Raw genomic sequence first — 22,502 nt, forward strand, 5'->3', positions numbered from 1 at the left:
CCCTTTCTCACATTTCCCTCCATCACTAATTCTCAGTCCCAGACTGTAATTTTCTCCTGTATGATTTTTCTATTTCACCTTCCTTTTCAGTCTCATTTTCTCCTTACTCTTTGCTTGCTATTTTCCAGTCTATTATCTCCTGTTTCCATATCTCAGTCTCTTGCCCTTTCTCCTTCATTCCATTTTCCTCTCCTCCTTCTTCCACTGTGTAGACGTGAGAGACCATAGCAAGTCTGATCTTGAACTGCAGAAGAGGTGGGACATCCTCTAGGAGTGATGTCTCTGACTTGGAATACACCTGTGTTCTCAGCAATTTAGCTGATTAAATCTCTGCAATGATCTACAGGTCCTTTTCAGGCTAGAATTTTTTTAACACGGAAGACTAAAATATATCTTTAAAAACACAGCGTTGAGTTTTTGATCTACAATGAATAGGTAACAGGAGAATGAGTTACACAGGATTTCTAACTGGACCAAAACTATGAGTTAATGTCTCAACCATTTTGTTATGCCTTCTTGTGTAAGGACTACATAGTAAAATAGATAATGAAAAGCCAAGAAATTGATGTTTCATTCTCTTTTTCCCCTGAGGAAAATGTCAGTTTATGTTGTTGATATTTGGCAAATATATAAACAGTCTTATAATGAAAACTACTGGGCAAGCCTAATAATCTGTAGTGCTACCAGCTTTGCCACAGTGCCATTCATGTGGATAAAAACAAAAACATGAATGTGTGAATACTATAGGTAAGTTTCTTTTGAAAAGCCAGAATTTACAATAGACTTCAAGGAAATAGTGATGATATTCACAAGATGGTCGATATGTGCTTGTAATCCAAGGATTAAAAGCATGAAAGGAGGATGTCTCCATGTAAAATATCCCCCTATATCAAAGCCATGTGTTTGACCTATGTGTCACGATGTCTTTTTCTAGACATGAGGTTTTAATTAGCTCTCTTGGCTGCAAGAGAAAACGCAAAGCCCTGAAAGGTGTAACCCATGCACTCTCCCACTCTCTTCTTGTTTACGGGCTATTGTCACTTTCCCATTTTTGAATGACATCCTTTTTTTTTTTTTCCTGCTCACTGCCTATTAACATTTAGTTAGATCTCTTCTGAAATGAACCACAATCTTGGAAAAATGGAGACTACAAGACATGAAAAACAGCATGCCTGCACGCTTGTTGCTTTTATTCACAGAATTTGCCTTCAGATGCTCACGCTTTTAAAATGTTTACAGTCAGATTGGATTTTCAGCTTTTTTTTTGATTTATTTCTTCTTTCAGCTCCAGAACTGTTTGGATCAAACCTGTAGTCTTCATGTAAACTTGAAAAAAGAAATAATTTGTTTGGGTTTTCTGCCTCTTCTCTCTCTAAAAGCAGAATGAATAATATAAAAAGAAGGAGCAGATTGCTTCTATTATAAAATAGTAAACATGACTTTCTGTCAAAAGCTGTAATAATCAGATTGGTAGGAGAAATGTCTTCCCTCGTTCTAGGGAAAATTAATTTTAATTTTGCCAAGTGTGAGGTTAAAGCTCTTAGCAAGAACATGTAACAGATTATAACCATTTCACAGCCTGGTCAATCTCTCCCTGGACTCCGGGGAAGAATTCCCACTGATTCAGCTGAAATTAGGATCTGTGTCTGCTTTGTGCAATTAAGTCTTCTGTGAAGATGTCTAAAGTGACCAAGATAGCTCTCAAAGTAGCACAATTAATACATTCTCATCTAGAGTGAATTAACATAAACCAGAGCTTTTTCAATTAGCTGCAATGCTAATGGTGCTCCCATAATTTGCTGAAAGTATCTCGGGGTTCATTTGTGCTTGGATGTGCCTTGGGTGTCTGGGGGTCTTTGTGCTGCAGGGAAATACACTGTACAATGGCCTCTTCTGCAGAACTATAATTTCTTTTTTTTTTTTTTTCATCACCATGAGTGAGAGGGATAGGAGTACTACCTTAATTCTCAGTTATTTTGATTTTAGACTGGGAGAACTTTTGTCTAGAAGGATGTAAGTGGTGATTGGGAGTGGGGCTGTGGCTGAGCCTCATCCCCAGTGGGTGCAGCTGTGGAAAGCAGGTGAGCAGCACTGACAGCAATGAGCCATGGAGTGCCCAGGGGCACTGACCAACCTCCAAAGGAACAGAGGGCACACAGGGGCAGTGCATCAACCTGAGGGGTATAAAAGGTTGGGCTAAAGAGCAAGAAGGGCAGAGGCTTGCAGCCTTCTGAAATGATTTGGTGTAGCTCTGTATGGGCAGATGCTTACAGCCTTCTGAAATTGGATGGTGATCCTGTGTGTATCGTGGCCATCTCAAATGTGACATGTGCTGCCACAGAAAGGATGTAAAACTCAGAGTGTAATATGTACTTATAAAGGAATAAAAAAAATAAAATTGTAGATGACTATTAAAGTCAGGTGAGGTATGTGGAAAGTGGATAGCTGTCCTGTTGAGATCAGTACCTTGATAAAAGTCTAATTTAATCTGCAGTGTGGAGATAGAGCACTAGGGAAAGTATTTTTTGTATTTAAGGTTTTTGAATTCAACATGTACTAAATTTCATGGAATCATATTTAAGGAGAAGAATCTCCTCAGAAGAGGATTCCCTTTTATTTCTTCTTGACAATTTTCTTACGGTGATTTGGAATTACAATCTTGTCCTAGTGACTAACCACTCTTTCTCTTCCTTTTGCATATATAATGTAGCTATTGTAACTCTCACTAAACACAACTTTTGAAAATATCTGTATAATGAGGATACACAATAATATATTAATGAATATTCCATATAGTGTTTAAGAAGACAAAATATTTAGGAGTTTATTAGTTCATTAGGGATTCTGCCACTGAAAATATGAATATATTTGTGCTGATGCAAATTTCATACATACATACCTTTTCTCTTGTTAGCAATGATGACAGCAATATAATGCCTGTAGTAAGAAAAACTGCAAAAGAAAGCTTGGACACCTTAAATAAGGCATAACTTAAAACAAGAAGTTTTATGTTGAGGCTGCTTTCATCCACAGCCTGAACCAGGTAAAGTAGCATAACTGGGGTAGAAGAAACAAGGGGCTGGAGAGGCAGGGGAGAGCTGCTTATTATGATGCCCAAAGGAGACACGCTGGGATTGGGGTGTCCTGCACAGGCCCAGGAGTTGTGCTCCATGATCCCTATGGGGCTCTTCCAAGTCAGCGTATCCTCTGGGATACTCTCTGGGAATGGTCTCAAAATAGTCTTCCAAAAATAGATTTAAAGCACATATTTAAATCCTGCTTTTTTGGACATTACTATGAGTTTAGGTGAGATCTGGGCGAACTCCAACTTGGATGCAATACCAGTGTAATATCCCCATTACAGTAATGCAATGATTGCTTCAACAAGGCAGGAAGTCGGGACTCAAGATGCCAAAATACTCAGCTGGTTGAAAACTGGCAGAGCTCCACTGACTGCAGTGGATTACACTAATTTACATTTGCTAAGAATCATGACTAACAACATTTAATTTACAAGCCAAGCAGGTAAAAAATATTACCAAGCAGGTAAAAAAATAAAGTCACATTCTAATTTAAAAGATACCTCAGTATACAGGAAAAAAAAAAGTGAAGAACCTACTGAACTACAGAACTAAGTACATAGTTCCATTTTCATGAAAGTATGCACAACTTCCATTTTTACATAGATTGTTCACAGCAAAGACTCATGACTAAGCTAATTGACAGCTCATTTAATCTAATAAACTATTACAAGTATGCTTCTGGAATCCAGCTCCTAAAGTACCTCTAGGCACAGGAGAGAGAGTAGGATGGGAACCCTGCAGTACCCAGAAAAGAAGGCCTTGGATTAGAGAATATGCCTTATAGCAATGCATGCGCTTGTCTGTTCCAAACTGATTGAAGAGAATCCTCTTTTACAGAAACACTGAATTAAAAAATATGGGTCTGTGTAAAGAGCTTTGATGTGACAAACACACTGGAGCTTCACTATGACTGTTACACCAAAAAAATGCCATCATGTGCAGTGTAACTTTTTCTGGCAATGGCATAAATGAACGAAGCATCAGATAGAGAGGCAGTTCCAAGGAACTCTACTCCCTGAATCTGTTTCCTTTTTGATATATCTATGCAAAAGCAATCCATGCATGATGTTCATAAGGCATGCTGTTATTACAGTTCCAGGAGCTGTAGAGTGAATCCATATAGGCTGTCTTGGCCTGTAAATGTTATTCCTACTGAGATAAAAATACTGTTTCATCCTACAAAAGAAAAAGAGCTAGGTGTGGCTATATGATATGTGGTGATGACTTTCATTCACAAAATGAGTCCACCAGCAATTGTTAGAAGATTTTTATTTATTTTGTCTTTTGAATGCTGTTTTATAGTAATTAGCTCTTCTTCAGTGAACAGCCCAGCCGAGATCCTGCAGGAGCACATTCCATCCCTTGCTCAGCGTGAGGTCTGTGTGCCCAATGCACAGATGGTGTGAGTCTGCTCAAGCTCTCACATTGGCAGCAGCTTCCCATGCCACACTTTCAGCTTTCCAGGTCTTGGATCAGTCTCTGGAGTTTAACTGGGATGAATGGCTTGTAAGAGAGACTGATCTCTGATTTGAACTGCCCTGGAGCAGGGATGTTCAGGAAAGCTTCCTTCTGCCACAAGGAATGATAACCTGGAGTAACTTTCTGTTGGGTTCTGCAGATTTTAGCTAAATTAGTCTTAGAAGCTCTGTTCTAGAAGCCCTACAGACACACCACTGACTTAGACCTAGGGAGGCTGTCATATAGTGCTTGTCTTGTTCATTCATTATCTCTGTAGAGGTCTGTGCAAGGGGAGGCTTCAACAGCTTACTTAAAATTCATGTAAGACTTGTATCTGGATGCTCTTCCCTATTGTCATAGGAGCCTATAATTCCTGCTTAAAGAAGATGATTTGGCAGGTAATTTAGCAGTAAACAATTTCATTCCTACTATTTTTCTCAGTGATTGGCATGATATTTATGTGGTTCTTTCTTTACATTTATAAAGTAAATTGAATGAATTAGCAAAAGCTTTATAAAATTTTGAATTTATATTTTGAAAACATTAAACAGATACATGGATTTGAAAATTCTATTTATTTTTACCAGCTCTATAGTTTATTATTTAATTGTTTATGCATTTATACATTTATTTTTAACTACTGTATGTATCAAGTTGGATTTGATTTGTATATGCTTTAGCCAAAGGCAAAGGATTTTGTAGCTCGTACTATTCTCTGTTGAGCTAGCAGATGGACCTTGGTGATATATGGACACATTCCAAAATATGCTACACTCACCCTTCAACTTGTTAAAGTTGAAGTAATGGAGAGTTTTATGATTAAGAAAAGTAAAAAGAAGAAATGCAAGAACTGGATTTTTTAAAAAGATTGTTGATTTTAAGAATAGCAACCCAAATGAATATACTTGGTGGACGTTTCTCTGGACGTCCTGGCTGTGGACTTTGTAAGTTTGAATTTCATCAGAAAATGAAATTTTTGATTGAAATGTTGTGAATTCCATAGGTCCTGAGGAGTTTATCAGTATTTGGACCATGGATTTCAAGATACTTCTGACATATAAAATAATAATATATTGTGTAGTCCATCCTTCATCCCTGAAAATGTAAAATGTAACTGATACCACAACACTTGTAGACACAAACGTTGTAACTGAAGCTGTTTCCTGTATGTCCTGGATGTACTCTCCAGTCCTCTAAGAAAGGAAGGCGAGTGTTTAAATGGGTTAAATTTGGGAAATAAAGAAAATTTTCAATTAATTCAAATTGTGCCACTCAGTGAGGTTCACAATGACTGATCTGAAAAATCAGAAATGTGTTATATTCTTTCTTTTCTCCTTTTGTCTCTTTTTGTTGTCCTCAGTGGAACAAAATACTAAGCAACTTTTTTTAAAACATAGAAAAGACTTTTTACCCATATAAAGCAAAACCACATTTTTGTATAATCTTGCAATGAAAATTTACACAAGTCAACTATTTTGAAGTTGTTGAAGCACTTTTATCCTCATTGGGTCACCAGTTTTATATTTGCTGAAACTTCCTTGAGTTCAGGCTGTATTTATGGGTGGTTCTGGTCATCTACAACTGAAGTTTTTCTCTGAGGTGCAATTTTGTTATGTTGTTTTTCTAAAGAAAAGAAGGGAAAGAATTGATAAAAAGAGAGCAACTCCATTTAACTTTTTAAATTAACTTAGTAATGTGTAATAAAAGAGATATCAGAAGGTTTGGCTGAGTGAGAGTATATGAAGCCAGCCTCTGAAACACATGAATTCTATCTAAGCATAAATAGGCTATTGCACACTATTCACATTTGTCTTCTCCCTCATTCCTGAGGCGAGGACACCAGTCTGCTGTCCCTGAGAGGGGTGTAGTGAAGGGAAGAGAGGTCAGGATTACTTTTAGAATGGAATTATGAAGGGTTTGGTGCAGTGAAATGTAGTCATTTCAGATATTCATTGAGGAGTCAGAGTCCATTTACCAGAATTATAACAGTGTATGAGATGGTTTAGCATTGTTAGTGACTCCCAAAGTTATTAACAGTTTTTTTTTAACAATGTGTGTCCCATTTGAGGTGTACCACTGCCACTGCTATGTTCTGTGTGCAACTAAATACCAAAGCTGCAGGCATTAAAAGTAGAATTCTCCAAACTGAATTCTGTTGAGTTTACACATTGCTGACCAATGATGAGATGTCAGGAAAATGAAATCACTTTTAAAAATGCAAGCTGGGAAATTTGAATATATATGTGTAAATTTTCTTTGTAATCTAAATGGAAATTAAGAGATTGTCAAAACACAGGGACCCTTATTTGCTATTTACAGTTGCCACTCTCTCTCTACTCCCTTAGCAATAAACTGACATTTTGAAGCTTTCCTTCTTCCAGCAAACAAAAGCAGCTGTAAATCACTAAGAATAGGTGGCTGCATTAACAAAGCTTGCTCAAGCTCAGGGGAAGAGACGGCCTAATATTACCGTAGCTTTAATTACTGTTTGATGATCTGGGTAATCTTTGATCAAAGCACTGTTCTTGATTAATTTAAAATGTTCTGTTGGCTTCAACAGTAATAAATTCTGTCCTATTGGTACTTTTATTCAGATGGTTTTTGTAGAAGCTGAATATAAAATTAAATATTTTGTTTTAAAAAAAAAGTTCACGCATTAAACCAAACAAAACCCCAAACATTAGAGCTAATAATTTTCCAAGTCCTGTGGTTAGTAAAAAGAAAAACTACTCAAGTCCCCTGAGATTTAAAATTACTTTTGGGGAGAGAGTCAGTAGATGACAAATTGCATTAAGAACAGCTAATGCCAGAATTTCCTATGAATAAGTGAGTTTGAGAAATTACATAAGTGCCCATCTCCAGATATACCAGAAATGTGGAATAAATGTGAAACACTATCTTCCCATTGTTCTTCTTCTGTTACAAGAAAGATCCACTTGTACTCATGAACTGGGATTTTTGAATTCTTACTCAGTCTCAGCTAAAAGCTTCAGTTAAAACTGCTATGAAACCAATAAATGATGGCATCTTGTTACTTAATACTGAATTTTTATCACTAGGAAGCAAAATTGAATATCTTTGAATGCCTTTTCTTAACAAAGGGGGATGCAAAATCTGCTTTTCTTGTGTAAAGTAGAAGTACAAAGCTGAACTCCTGTTTTATCAAGGTTTAAATACAAAGTGGCAATTACAAAAATTGCTTCTTAATTTGAAAGTCCTCTGGACTACTCTATTAATTATCAACAGTCAAAAGGGGCTGATGATTCCTACAAAGTGTGCCTGATTATATGCTTCCCTTTGAGTAGGCACCTGAGTGAGCCCATTGACTCTGGCACTGCTTATCCTCTCTCTGCTGTTAACTGAGGCATAAGTGGTCCCAGCACCTTGCAATTCAGTCTGAGTGTTTTATTTAAGAATGAACTTGCTCTGATATTTTTTTTTCTCCTAACATGCACGTCACTGCTATGGTAAGCCATGGTTTTCAGCACATCAGCTGCCTTGTCACTTGTCATCCCAGACCTTTAGAGCAGTCAGTGATCAGGCAAGTGATTCTGAAAAGCAACAGCTACAGGAAACTCCTGGGGTGGTTTCCTCCTTTGTGTTGTTGCCATGAATTTCAGGAATGAAGGCATCTGTGAGTTGCTAGGGAGCAGCTGTGATCTTATTTATGCACTATATGGAGCAGAGAGTAAGACCTATAAAATACTCAGACTTATTCCTTTGTACACACAGAATGCTTCTTAGAAATGAGCATTTTTCAATGAGTTTCTCGATGAATTGCTTCTGATTAAAAGAAGTGTCTTGTCAGAAAGAAAAATAGTCTGGGATGTGTATAGAAATAGAAACTATTATTATAACTTTGGAAATAAGATACACTAGTAAGAAGATAGAATTTTCTTATTCTGGGCAGAACATACTGGTTTTGGCTACTAAAATTTCAGTTAAAGGAGAATATCTGCAATAATAAAGAGGTTAGATATATGATAATATAATAATGATAGAATGTAATGTAATATAAAATTAGAAAGTGGTTGTTTATTTTTTCTGACTTTTCCTGCTCTCGAGATCTCATCATATTTTTGGATGTCTGTCACATGATCTCACCTCTCTGCTTTTCTCTCAGAAGTGACATCATGATGTAACTTCATGGCATTGGTAAAAACAGAAATTAAAATTACAAAATGTATGTGTGTTATTAATTGATATTTTGTGAGCTAAAAAAAAAAAAAAAAATTAAACCAGAAACTTTTATTCTTTAAAACATTGAATTTTTAACAAAACTATAATTTAATAATTTAATCATTTATTTATTTATTTATTTATAACATTACCCAAAATTTCAGTAAGCAATGAACTTTTTTTTCAGCTGAGGCCTAGGCTGAAATGGAGCTGATGGCCCAGGGTACAGGCAGAGGCTCCTGGTGAGACAGATCATGGTCACTGAGGCCTGGTAGTGCCACAGAGTGGTAGAAAACAAAAAGATTGGAAGGACCAGGGGGAATTGGCACAGGGAGGGCCTTTCCAAAAGTGAGAGGTGGGCAGAAAGAGAATACTTTACTCAGCCTTAATTTGTTTCACTCTGTTCAGGAGGATTTTTAAAATTTATTAACTAGGTTGATTACTTTAGTGCACAAGCTTGTAAAACCTGGGTCAAGATTTCACAAGTACTGTTAGTAGTTTGGTATGGTTGATTTCAAGGGGAGATGGGGGAAAACCCACCACAAAATTTTGGCTGATTTTACTACAAGCTCAGCACTATTTTGTCATCATGGCAGACTCCAGCTGGTCTAGGCTGACCATAAAGCATTTGGTGATAAGGCAGTGATTGTTGACAGAGATGTCTCAGCCCGGCTGAGCTAAGTGGTCTTGAAAGGAGTATTGAAATAATAAAAGCATCCATAGATTTACCTTGTACAGATAAGTATAACTGGAATTGTTGAGCTATTTAATTTCTCTTTTCCAAAGCTGGAAAAATTACAGCGATTTTGGTTAATTTTTGAAATTTTGGGTTTGAACTTCTGAAGACATTGGCTGGTCTGATTTCTGTGTCCATGGAAGCATTCAGTGATGGAAATGAGATTGGCATGTTCATGTCCTATGTTTGGGCCCTCAGCCAAGTTACCACTGCCTGAAGGAGAGGCTCTGTTGTTTTTAAACTGGGTGACTCACATGTTCAGAGCAAACAAACAAAGAGTCAAAGGAGTTGTACTGCAGTTAAAAATAATTCTTTTTCTGAGTGTGATACAGCGTAAGGGCCATTTAAATATATTGTCAGTGCTAGGGCCAGCCCAAATGCCTGCCACAATACAGCAAGAGCTATGTAATAACGTCTTTCGTTCTCTCTCAATTTATGCAGAAGTGTTGACTTGCCCTGGCGAGCTTTGTAGGAAGCAAGGAGAACATCTCTTTGTGAGAGATTTATAAACATGTCCTTGAAGGCTGAACAGAGAGGGGCATGTTCTGCTGAGGAGCTGGCAGTTTTTCTAATCTTTGTCACATTCAACTATTGTTGTGTTGTTTCACCTTAATGTGACTCTCTCCATCATGTTCTTCCCCCTAAAACCTTGTAGATCATTATGTGCAATTTTAATATAGTCTTTCCTAAATAAAGAAGTGCATGACTATTGACTTTAGAAAAGAATTAAATTATTTTTGTGCTATGACCTTACAGGTTTTGCTTAGTCATGCAATGAGGCTTTATTCTGTGAGAAGTGACAGGGTTTTACTGGCAATTTGGAGATCTTTTAGCAAAATATTAGTGATTAAAGTACTAAAAAATAATTTAGATGTAAAAAACAATAGAAACCTGCATTCATTTAGTTAAAGCAATTTAATAAATTGTATTCAAATTAACTTCTTTTAACAAGCTACGGAGCTTGCCAAATTGTATTTTGTAAGACGAATGAGCACACCTTTACCAATAACATTCTTTATAGCCATAAATCTATATAAAAGCCACATAGCCTTTATGGCCATTTGAGATAAGCATTTGTTAATTCTGTTAGACTGCTAGGTGGGACGCTTGGAGAAGGAAAAGTTTGTCCCAGGGTGCCAAATCCTGAAGTGTGTATCCTGAAGTGTGTATTTCCCTGTGTAGTGTTGTGCTGAACTGCTGCAGTGCTACAGTGAATTAAAGAAAAGGGTAGTAGGCAACAAATAAATTATGTACACACCTCCTAAATAATTAATGAATATTAGACTGCTCCTTGGTAGTTGAGACAGGTCTCACACTTCAGGAAAATAAAGAAGTGTGTGAAGTTCCAAGTAATTTCTGATGCTGTTTGTTCAGGAGTTTGCAGAATAAATCTTTCACTGGCAGTAGAAGCAGGATAGATTGGTGCTCCCAGCCCTGCCATGGCGGGTAAACAAAGAAGGAGAGAAAGAAAGTCTCTGACTCAGGACTGACTCTGTGTGGAATCTTGTCCACTGACTCTGTGTGTTGTATAAATCTCAAAGGGTTTTATTTTGGGCGAGAGTTGTTCTGAATTTTACTTTTTTTAGAATCACTGACAAATACAAGTTGTGAAGCCAACCTCAGTCAGGCTTTCTTGGTGGTAGGACCTACAATGCCTGTTATAAAAGTTTTAATGATGCTCCCATCTCTTGTTGTGATGATCTCCTTGTTATGTGATTCAGACTTTTGAATTTTTCTCATAGCTGGTGTTGGAGAAGAAAGATGAAAATGTTTATTTTTTTCCTGAAAATGTCCCCCTTTCTAATGCTTTGATAGTCTGCAGTTTTCAAACCATTCAAACTTGGGAATTCCCCCTATATGGGAATAACTTCCCTATAGGAATTGGGTGTGTGAAAAATGTGAGTGCTTTCAAATTGGGGTTTATAGGGTCAAACATTTGCTGGAAGAACAAATTAGATACAGGGATAAAAGTGCAATTTTTCCATCCAGGTTCTCAATGCATTACCAGTATGGCTTACTCTAACTTTGCTCTACATTGAGCACAGCACAAGAAGGACACAGACCTGCTGGAGCCAGTCCAGCAGGACACAAAGATAATTAGAGAGATGGAACATCTCTCCTGTGAGGAAGGACTGAGACAGTTAAGGTTGTTCATCCTGGAGGACTTTGGGGAGACTTTATGGTGGCCTTCTTGCACCAAGAAAATGGCTATAAGAGAGTTGGAAAGCGACTTTTACAAGGGCAAGTGGTGACAGGGTGAGGGGGAATGGCTTTAAACTGAAAATCAGTAGGTTTAGATTGGGTGATAAGAAGAAATTTTTTTACTCTAAATGTGATGAGACACTTGCAAAGGGTGTTCACGAAAGGCTTGGATGGGGCTCTGAGCAATCTGGTCTAGTGAAAGGTCCCATGGCTTGAGGTTGGTCCCAGATGATCATTATGGTCCCTTCCAACTCAGGTCATTCTGTGATTCTGTGATTAAGTCAAATAAGATATTGTCTTTCTGGTTGGTGGTTCTGTGAATGCAGTTATAACATCCCCCTTAATTTCTACTGAGGCTGTTCAATCACAGCCTGTTGGAAACTAAATTTCACTAGGGGCTTAAAAATATCAGAGAATCATCACTACAGCACTTGTCCTTATATATCTGGTCAGTGCAATCTCCAGATCATCCCTGTCATCCATCTGCTTCAAACCTGCATTAATTGAACGCATATTTCACTCTGTCTCTATGTGAATTCTCTTTTCTTGTGGCTCACTTGGTGTTTATCACGTTGAGTGAAAAGATTAATTACTGTGAAATGGCATTTTTGCAATTCTTTCTCCAAATTTTAGATTTTTTGCTTAATTGAAACCCCAAATGAAAAGGACTCATACAACTTTTTTCTTATTGCTTTCAATATTGAGTAGGAAATAAAGAGAAATTGTGTAAAAAAATATGTGGAAAAAAGAGACGAAAAGTAATTGAACAAAGGAAACCAAACAATCAAACATTTTCAAAAGTGAAATATATGAACCATTTAAAATTATTTTTAAATTTATTATTTTAAAACTTCTGTGAAAGTTGTTTTGTATTTTTTACACCATTTACAAAATCTTATTTCCATTCTTCTGTAAATTTAGTAACTTTTGATTGAGGTGTACTGCATGCAAACAAATAAAGTTAAAAGAATTTGCCATTACATTTCTCTTCAAAGACCAAGACATCAACACCTGGTATATTGCAGTGTCTGCTCCTTCTGTGACCAGGGTGAGTGGTTGTTGACAGTGTGAAAACCTGAAAGTTTTACAAGATTTGATGGTCATTCCAATTTAGATGTTCGTCTGAAATTTCCAGTCTTGATTCAAGCCATCTAGATCCATAAAACTGATTTTTACTCTTGCCTTGTCTGTAGGACTGGTCACAACAGTCAATTTACCTCCAAATAATTTGCTGACTGGAAATTTAATTTGTTTCAGAGAAAAAGGAATAAAATTCTGAAGTGATCAATTGTAGAATAAAATGTCTTTATTTCCAAATTTGTTTGATTAATAATGGGCTTATAGGCCAGTTCTACTATTAAGATATGTCCTAAAAAATCCTCCCACCAACGCCCTCCCAACCCCAAAAATAAAACTAACGCAAAAAACCCAGAAACCCCTCAAAAAGAGATTTTTGGGTTTATCCAGAGATAAATTTTTTGTGTGGCTGTTTTGAAAATCAAGCACCTCAAAAGTATCCAGACTACAATCTGAGTTGATTAGGATCTGTCCTTTGTTGTAGTCATTTCCTGCTCATGGTGCACGGATTTTTTTAAAATAATTATTACTATAAGAGGAATAAAGCTTATTCCAATTGCTCAGTTACTGGTGGAAAGGAACGACTGCAGAAGGAAAATAATCAACAAACCAAGACCCAACATAAATTTAGTAAAATTCGTAAGTGCTGAAAAGCTGTGGCAGCTTATGGGACATGCCTGATAACAATTTGCATCTATAACTGACAACAAACCATGACCCAACATAAATGTAGTAAAATTCGTAAGTGCTCAAAATCTTGTGGCAGCTTATGGGACATGCCTGATAACAATTTGCATCTATAACTGTAGTTTTTAGAAAAGTTTTTGTGGTACTTATCAGCTACAAGCACCAGAGGTGCAATGTGGTGAGTTTCCTTAAGGTCTCCAAAGCTTTAACCCCAGAAAGCTGGCGGGGCTGGCAGGCTCAGTCTGCTCGGCAGTTTTTTGGCTCTCGTGCTGGATGGCAGCCAGTGCATTAGTGCTGGACCCGTTCCTGCCTGAGCCTGGAATGACTTCCCGGGAGACAGCACAGCCCCCACCAGGCAGTGCTGCAGAGGCAAAGTACTTGAGTAAACTCAGGCCATCTGTTGGCTGCATAAATTAGTTTTCCCTGTTTGCCCATCAAGCTATAAGGTATCTACTTTTTTTTTTTTCCTTTTTTTCCACTCCAAATATAGTATTTTTTTCTTCAGTTCTAGTTGGACAGAGATAGGCAAATGCACTTTTTTCTTTTTTCTTCCTTCCTTCTTATGGTTACATGCTTTTCACTGTAGTGTCTTTGATTAACAAATAAAATTATCTCCTTCATATACATGTTCTGCTTTGAAAACAGTTAATGGGTCCTCAGAGATAACCTTTATTCATGACAGAGAAGAAACACATTGGTGTTTTCGCTCTTCCCCTTATCTTTTTTCCCCATCTCCCCTCATGTATTTCTGCTTTTCCCTCTTTTCCTCTTACTTGTTCCTTCTTCTCTTTCCTTGTGAATACTATCATATGAATAAATAGAAAAGGGATTAAACTGATTAAATTAGTACAACTTAAATGAATTAATTCAATTGGTATGTTTGTATTTCATATTTCAAGGAAGAATTCAATTCAGCAATAGCTATTTTATTTGAAATTCAGTAATTTTAAAGGATCACCATTTTACTGCTCTCTTAGCATGCCATGGGAATCAGATTCCTGGAGCATTCTGCAGTTGGTTAGTTTGTCACTAAAACTGGTCAATTTTGAAGATTTATTAAATGATTTTTAGTGTCAGCTTCTACCTCTCAGACAAAAAGGTGAAGTACTTCTTTCACAGGGCCCAGTTGGATTTTCCTAGCAGTAGTCATTATGAAGCTCCAGTAAGAACAGATGACATCTTGATGCCTCTTCTGTCAAGTCACTTGGCTTATTTTGAATGTGTACTGTCATTTTGATTTATTTCCATGTTTTTATTTTGCAGATTTATTTGAAAAATGCAGCAATGTATACTGTAGAAGCAAACAACCCTCGTCAGCTAGTGGAAATTGCAGCCAGAGACATAGAAAAACTTCTAAGTAACAGGTCTAAAGCCTTGGTGGTGAGTACCAATGGTTCAAGTTTTCTATTAGTATTTTACAAGATCTTTATTTACTACTGAAACTTATTATTTACTATGCTTTCATGGTTATTTTTACTACCTATACACTTAGAGGCAGTGTCAGTGTGATGTGAATAAGACATGACATGTAGAAAGATGGCTCCTGACTTCATGGTAAAAATGAACTCGTTTGTTGGCATAGGGCAGATGTTTCTAATATTGACCGACAGATAGGAACCATGGCCAAGTAAGAAATTAAGTTATAAATAGATTGGAAAATATTCCTCTAGGTGACACACATGAATGTTTATGACTTGAAGATCACTGTACTTTATAGTCAGTAATGAGCTTGAAGAAACAAGAAACATGTCTTTATTTTTTTTTCTGATTTGCTAATTTAACCTGTATTTCAATCATATTTTGTGTGAAAGCCATGCTTCATTGGGATTTCACCATTCTTTATGCTTTAAATAAAAAAGTATCTGTTTTTTTAAAGTGCTTTTGCCAGCAGTCCCTTTCTCTTCTATCCTGTAAGACACCAGACTTGGGTAATTGCTTTGTATGGTTGCTACTGACTAAACACATGGAGGGGTCTGGATGAATTAATAAACATACTTCTTTCAGAGTAGAACTATTAGAAATAGGTTTAAAGGATGGAAAAGCAGTCTGGATTTCCTTGGGCAATTATGTATTCAAATAGGCTTGCAAATGAGTTTGAATGTATCATTTAAAGTGAAAGAGAGGAGAAAGAGAGATTAATTTACCAACTGTAGATGTCTACTCAGCTGGTTGTCCTAAGCTCATTTTTTTGTTCAATGGAATAAAACAGGCACTCCTCAGTCAGGACTGACCTGACATTTTCTGAGCAAGACTTTAAAATGGGATGAACTATAGCTGAGAAGAACCTCTCTTTCCCAGCTGGAGAAGCCTCAAATCTAAATGTCTATATTGTAAGTGTTTAAAGCTGGGGGAGATAAGTCCCACACAAAGAGTCCTTTTATCAGTACAGTTCCATGCAGCTGAAGAATCAGTGTGAGTAAAACTGCTGCTGCTGCCCTGAGGACTCTCCTTCTTGTAGGCAATGAAGTTTGCACAGTCTGTTGTCTGTGCATAGGCAAGAGGAACCCATTGTCCTGTCTTTGGGTCTTAGCAGTATTTCATTCTTCCATTTCCCATTATTTACCTAATACACAATGTGCATCAGTGTTATCTGGGCCAAACCTTCTCTAATTTGTTCAAATTACTTGAAGATAGGTCTGATGTTTTTCTTGTTTTCCTCTTTTTCCTCAGTGGGTATGTGTTTATAAGGCATTCTGTGGACTTAGTATTACTGTAAGTCATTTGCAGACCTTTGTGAATACACAATTTTTCCCACCATTTTCTCTTCAACCCATATAAGGTTGATGTTTTTAAGTTATCACAGTAAAAGCTTATATTTTCTCAAGACACAAGATTAATGTAGGGGTTTTTATATGCGTTTGTGGTAGTTTGATCATAAAATTTTAAGAAAATTAAATCATTATCTCCATGCTTACTTTAAGAAATATTTCAGAACAGTTTTTCTATGAATGTGGAAGAAAGGTGTTACCTCACTTTAGGCAAGCACATGGTCACGTTTTGAAAAGGGCAGTATGATTCAGATTCCTGATGTAAAAGAAGACTAAATTAGGAGAAGGATGGTCCTTTAGTCCAGTAGCTCCTAGCAGTTCAGATATTTATACTGACTTTTCTATTTGCAATTATCCCAGATGCATGCCAGAACTTTCAATGACTTCTGATTTGAATCCTTCCTTTACATTTTTTTATAGACAGGAGACATTTATTATCTCCTGCACCTGATCTGTTGATTTCTACTAAGATGATTTCTTCTCCTTCCATATACATTTCTCTTTCTGCTTTTTACATAAACTACCTTTATGCTGTCAGTTTATAAACTTTATGTAATGAGGCTGAATTATTTACCTGAAGTTTCAGTCTTCCTGAGTCTGATGGGTCACATTTTCTCTGAAATCAGAAGTGGAGTTGAATGGAACTGTTACTAATGACTGCACAGAGGGTTTTACCATTGAGGCTAATATGAGTCAAAGTGTTATTTAAGACCTGAATCCTGAAAAGAGTATGGTGCAAGGGCATCAGGCATCCTCTAGTGATGCCATGAGGAAGGTGCCAGTGAATTAAATCAACAGTATTATTGTTCAGAGACTAGCATACCTCAGGGATGTCATGGCCTCCTCTAGGCATGAGGCACAAACAACCTTTGGGCAAGGTTATAATAAACAAATATTAGTCATGACTTTTCTAATATTAAGTTGCCTTCCCTTGAGCTATAAGATCACCTTTAAAATAGAAATATGTCTCGCGTTCTGAATTATTTGTGTTTTATCTAACTATGGGCTAGAAAAATCTTTATCAATGAGACTAAAATTACCAGGTAAATGGGTATGAGTTTCTGTTTGACAGAAGCTTAAAACTGGTGATTGAAATAGATACCTAGCTGAGGAATGACAAAGGGGAAAGCTCTGTTCTGAACTCACAGGGCTTTCCTAGATTACTCTTACTAGGAAATGTAATGCACAGAAGAAAAAGGATGAAAAGAAATGGAATATTTTCTAGCAAAATGCAGTGGGGAAAGAGAATAGTATGAGTAGTAAGGAGGGAGACAGGCAACAGCCCCCTAGTGAAGGATGTCAAAGGCTGTCTTGCAGTGCAGCCTGTTGTTGAAATAGTGAACATTTCTTTTTTAGCTTTCTGCTGTTTACTATCGTGTATTTGTCTGGCCTAACCCCACTGAACACTCCTATTTCAATATAATGAATTCCCATATGCAAGCTGGGTCCTGCAAGCACCAAGGAGTTGGGCTTGATGAGTCCTATGGGTCCCTTCAAACTCAAGATATTCTATAATTCTACAGAGAAGTTAATATTCTGTCTTTGCGTACCTCACTAAATGGTGGGTGCAGATGAGCTGTGCAACATTGCAACTGCATCCTCAGGTGTGTGCTGGCAGATGGGTGGAGGCTTCACTGAAAATGTATCCTGCAATAACTACTGGCAAAACTCACAAAGCCTTTTCAGGGATACCAGCAAATAGCATGCCTAGCCCATTGGGCTGTCTGGCACCCAAATTGTTCATTTTTGCTGGAATTGCCTTCAGTTTTAGCAGACCTACCTCATTCATGAGTGCAATAGATTTCTGAAGCTGTGTAGATCATGCTAATGGATCAGAATCTTTTCATTCAAATGGAAAATTTGGAAGACACTGATATTTATTTGATGAGTATCATTAGAAATACTAAATAGAGCGCCTGACATTGTAATATATTTATAAAACATAGTTTGAGGAGTTACAAATATTTCCTCATTGACTGTACAAATTTAAACCCTTTTGAAGTTATTAATATAAAAAATGGATTACTAACACTTTTTTTTTATTACTAATGTAAAATACTGTAGTAATCTTGAGATTTGCAAAAATCTTAATTTTTTCTTTTTTTGTCATACTTTAAAATTAGAAAGGTGTATTTTAAATACTTCTGGGGTTTTGTTTTCTGTTTATGCATTGCATCATGAGGGGAATGAAATAATTTTGTTTATATAATGTATTCAATGTATAAAAAGTAATATTTGGTCCAGTGCTGCAGACCAATTTAAACAGCAGCTTCACTCCTGTGCAGTATGAAGTTGGTAGCTGTTCAGCCCTTGGTCTTCCTCTCCCCATTGATCGGTACATTTCAGGGAGCATCCTGAATCTTCTACAGTGGGAAAATCTGTAGTTTTACCACTTCCTTTTGCTCAGATATTTGAATTGAAGATAGTAAGCATTTTGTACCTTTTAGGTAGAAGAAAATTAAAGAAAGAAAATTAAGAATAACAGATATCTAGTAATATACAATTATAGTAATATAGTAATAAAGTAATATATCTAGTATAGAAATAAAGTAATATATCTAGTAAAACAGATATCTAGATATCTTTTCAAGCCCAGGTTGAGAAGTTTTAGGGAAAAGGATTAAAACACCCTATTTCTTGCTTAGTTAGCTAAGATCCCTTTCTGCATTCGAAGATCATTTTATGTTTTCCTGTTTGTGCAATAGTTTGAAATTAGTATTAATTAATCCTTCTATCCAAAAGTACAATTTATGCACTTTACCCTACAAGTCTTTTCCATAATAAAATACCTCTTTCTGGAAAGATTCAATGTCAGGATAGTATCTTCAACCCTATGTTGTAGACTCACAGTGCATTTATTAGTGCATTTTTCTTCCATTACTGCCCACACTGTAAGGCGACAGCATAACCATTAGTGTAAAGCAAACACTTAAGCTCCACTAAAATGCATTTCACTGGAGAATGAGAGACAGCCATATTTTCACTGCCAAATTCCTGCCTATGATTTATTTGTTTTGCTTTGGGGTCATTTGTGTCTGCTTTTAACTAACTCATGTTAAGGTTGCCCAAGGGAAGGCTCTAGTCACTACCCTTGGCTTCCTGAGCTATGTGTAGATAAAGATGAATTACATGCACATTTGCACCTTATTGCCTAGATTTCTTCAGACATCTCAACCAGAGGCATAATATCTTCATTCTAGCCTCCTTGCTTTGATTTCTTAAGAAAACTGAGGAAGCTGGGTTTCCATGGAAACTGAGGCACAGATTATGTGCTAGGAGACAGGTTCCCTCTACGTGCTGTTGGGAAATGTCCAAGGTGCACAACTGTGTCTCTGAACGAGGAGCTCAGAATGTTTATCTGCTGGTTTAGATGCAATTTCAACACAGCTGTGCAAGTGTGTCCAAATCTCTCAGTATTTTCTTGCCTGCCTGAAATAAGGCTTCACTGTCTCACAATAAAACTGGGAAGCTTAAATGTGTTACAATATAATTTGAGGTTCCCAGGCAGAGATCCTGTGCACTTTAAATAGAGTTGGGAATTTTTGTGTATCCTGAAAGACCTATAAAAGTAAAATAAATTTTATAGGTGTGCTTGATACTACTGTTTCTTGAAAGGTATCATCACTCTAGCTTGAGTTTGTTTTGATATCTAAAACCAACATAACATTCTCAAAACCACTCTGGGACACTTACCTTCTGGTCTGCTAATCTTAAATTGCCTATAGTAACAAGATAGCTTTCCATTCTTTAAAAATACTCTGGATAAATTTGAGATCTCCACTCATTTAGCAGAACTTTGACTGGATATCATCTGTTGCTTTTGGGCTCTGTTACAACTCTGTCTCCTGAGCTCCACTGAGAATTCCAAGAGGCCCAAATAGTCACATCTTGTAGCTGAGTCCACCATTCCTGCATGCTATTGTACAGTTTAGAGGTGATCACTCTGTGATGCCTTGGACCAGGTCTTTAAACTGAAAATATATGTGAGTACATGTAAATACTTATTTGGATATGGACACACTTTAACAGGTGTGTTGAAATTGCTTCCTAACTATACTCCAGTATCCCTTCAGTTCCAAATGGTAAATCCATTTAATTTTATTCTCTGCCTGTGAGGGCTGAAGTCCTTGCCTGAAAATAAGGTCATTCTTATTGGTCTAGTGTGTATTTTCCTAAAGTTGATGGCAGTCTGGGCTTCTGACTTCCCTCATTACTTTGCAAACAGTGACATAGTAAACACTGTGATTTTGTCATGAGGAGACACTGATGAACTAAGTCTTGAGTTGATGGAAGATTCTGATGTTTCCTGTTGGTTATTTCATGTGTGTGATATCCCATAGAATCTACAGAAATTTACCCTTGAGTTGTGGTCGTATCAGAGGTCATTCAAGATAAAATGTTTTTGCCTTCCTGTCTTTCCTAGACGATTTAAAGAATGTAAGCCTTGTTGAGAAATTGATCTGAAAACTGGTGTCAGTACAAAAAGAAGCATCACGTCTGTCTTGGCAGACATGCTACTATTCAATTTTTGATTTTCAGTGTTTCTCTTCCTTTGACTCTGCCAGTTACAGACAATGTTAGACAATTTTACTGCAAAGGGCTCAAGTTGGAGAAATTCAGAGAAGGAAAAAAGCTTGAACTGTGCTTAGTCTCCCAGCAAAAAAACAGTTTTCCACATTTTGTTAGTATTTTTTTGTTACTTCTTTGAAATGCTGAACATCATAAGGAAGCTGGCAGTGGACTGTGTGTACACAGTTTGCCGAAATAGTTTCAGGTATGATTTCTAAGAAGAGGAAGTCTGCAAAGATGCAAAAGAAGGAATTAACTGGAGTAAATTTTCAGTTCAAAAAACGAACAGTTTTGTCTATGCATGTTTTTTTGTCATGCACAGAGGTTTTATATTATTTTTCACTCTAACATTTGAATTTTCCCCTTGAAATTGTTTGGCTGTGCCTGTTTCTTTTCTTTAATGTTTCAAAATATTTTATTTTATTACCTTTTAATTTCAAGCTGGGCATTGCTCTTTAGTTATAGGAAAAGATTACACAAAGTGTGTTCCAGAATCATAAAGCAAATTACTTTAATTGCAGTGATCCTCCCAGAAAAATGCTTGCAATTTGGAAAAATACAACTAAAATACACTTTCCTCTGTCTAAGGACTGTAAGATTATGCATGCATGCCATATGTTTTTACATGACAATATGTCTTGGTACTTTAACTCTTTTCTGTAACATATTTGGCAGAATTTTACAGTGCTAGGACTTCAGGTCTATTCACATGTCTTAATTTTTCTGTCTCCATCAATTCTTACATACTAAGTATCTCACTGAGGTGGAACATTTTTATATTTTATTTCTAGATGTTTCCTGTGAGTATTTCAAATAGACATTGTCATCTCCTTGCTGCAGCATTAGATTTAGATTTCAGTCCATGGCTAGAATTGGTCTAAATAGCTTCTTCAGGTATGGTAGGAACTTTGCAGGTGAGTTTAAGACTCATGCTTTGCTATTTTTGAAATTACCCTCACTGAAATTTTGCACACTAGCAGAAGAAGTTTTACATATGCTCTTTCAGACTGCAGTGGTGACTGTGTTAGCCTGTATGAACATTGTTTAAATCTCCAGATGTAAATGTAGTCTATTTTGAAAGTCAGCTGTATTTGCTGAAGCAAATGTGTTTTGGAATGACAGCTAGTGAGACGCAACACTTGTGAAGTCAACCATTTGTCAACTTGTCCACATGTCAGATGTTTGAATTTGTTTTTGCTTGTCTTGCCTTGAGTCTTACTTTTTTAACCGAAATCCAGGTTGTGTGGATGCAACATTATGCCTCAGATGATAGATTCACATAACTCACGTACCTTGCAAGGTATCATAAAAGTCTGGAAAAATAAATCAGAGGGCTTTCAGTGAAAATTCTTATAAATATTGCCTGTTTACATGCTTTTCTTTTCACAGTTGGCTTGATCTGCCTTCTCCAAATCTTGTATTCTTGTTAACAGATAAAGAGGGGGTCATCTCCCCACCTTCCCATGCCTTCATAGATAGCCATAGTCATAATTTTAATTTCTGTGGCCATGAACTCTACATAGTGCTGCAATGGCATCAAGTCTGCAAGCTTAGAGAGACACCTGCTGAATCTCCATCCTGCAGCACAGTGCATTGCACTTGGAGCTGTAACTGTGACTGAGACAAAGAAAGCTAAAAAATGCTTGTGGCAAATAATATTATTTGATGACCAGCCTCACAATGTGACATTTCTTTCTCCTTACACAGTAAATTGTCACTGTTAATATGTTCACATTTCATATG

The 22,502-nt window shown here is 36.8% G+C and overlaps 1 protein-coding gene across 2 annotated transcripts in view; it reads left to right on the forward strand.

Annotated features, from left to right (window-relative positions):
- CACNA2D1 (calcium voltage-gated channel auxiliary subunit alpha2delta 1) overlaps positions 1–22,502 on the forward strand; it is a 362,809-nt gene that overhangs the window by 52,183 nt on the left and 288,124 nt on the right. For both annotated transcript variants that reach the window (XM_041405297.1, XM_041405298.1), the window contains exon 3: positions 14,686–14,802. In XM_041405297.1, coding sequence (XP_041261231.1) covers positions 14,686–14,802 — 117 coding nt within the window. The remainder of the gene's footprint in view (positions 1–14,685; positions 14,803–22,502) is intronic.

This window comes from Onychostruthus taczanowskii, unplaced genomic scaffold (assembly GCF_017590055.1).
Source record: "Onychostruthus taczanowskii isolate IOZ18803 unplaced genomic scaffold, ASM1759005v1 scaffold23, whole genome shotgun sequence".
Classification (NCBI taxonomy): Eukaryota; Metazoa; Chordata; class Aves; order Passeriformes; family Passeridae; genus Onychostruthus; species Onychostruthus taczanowskii.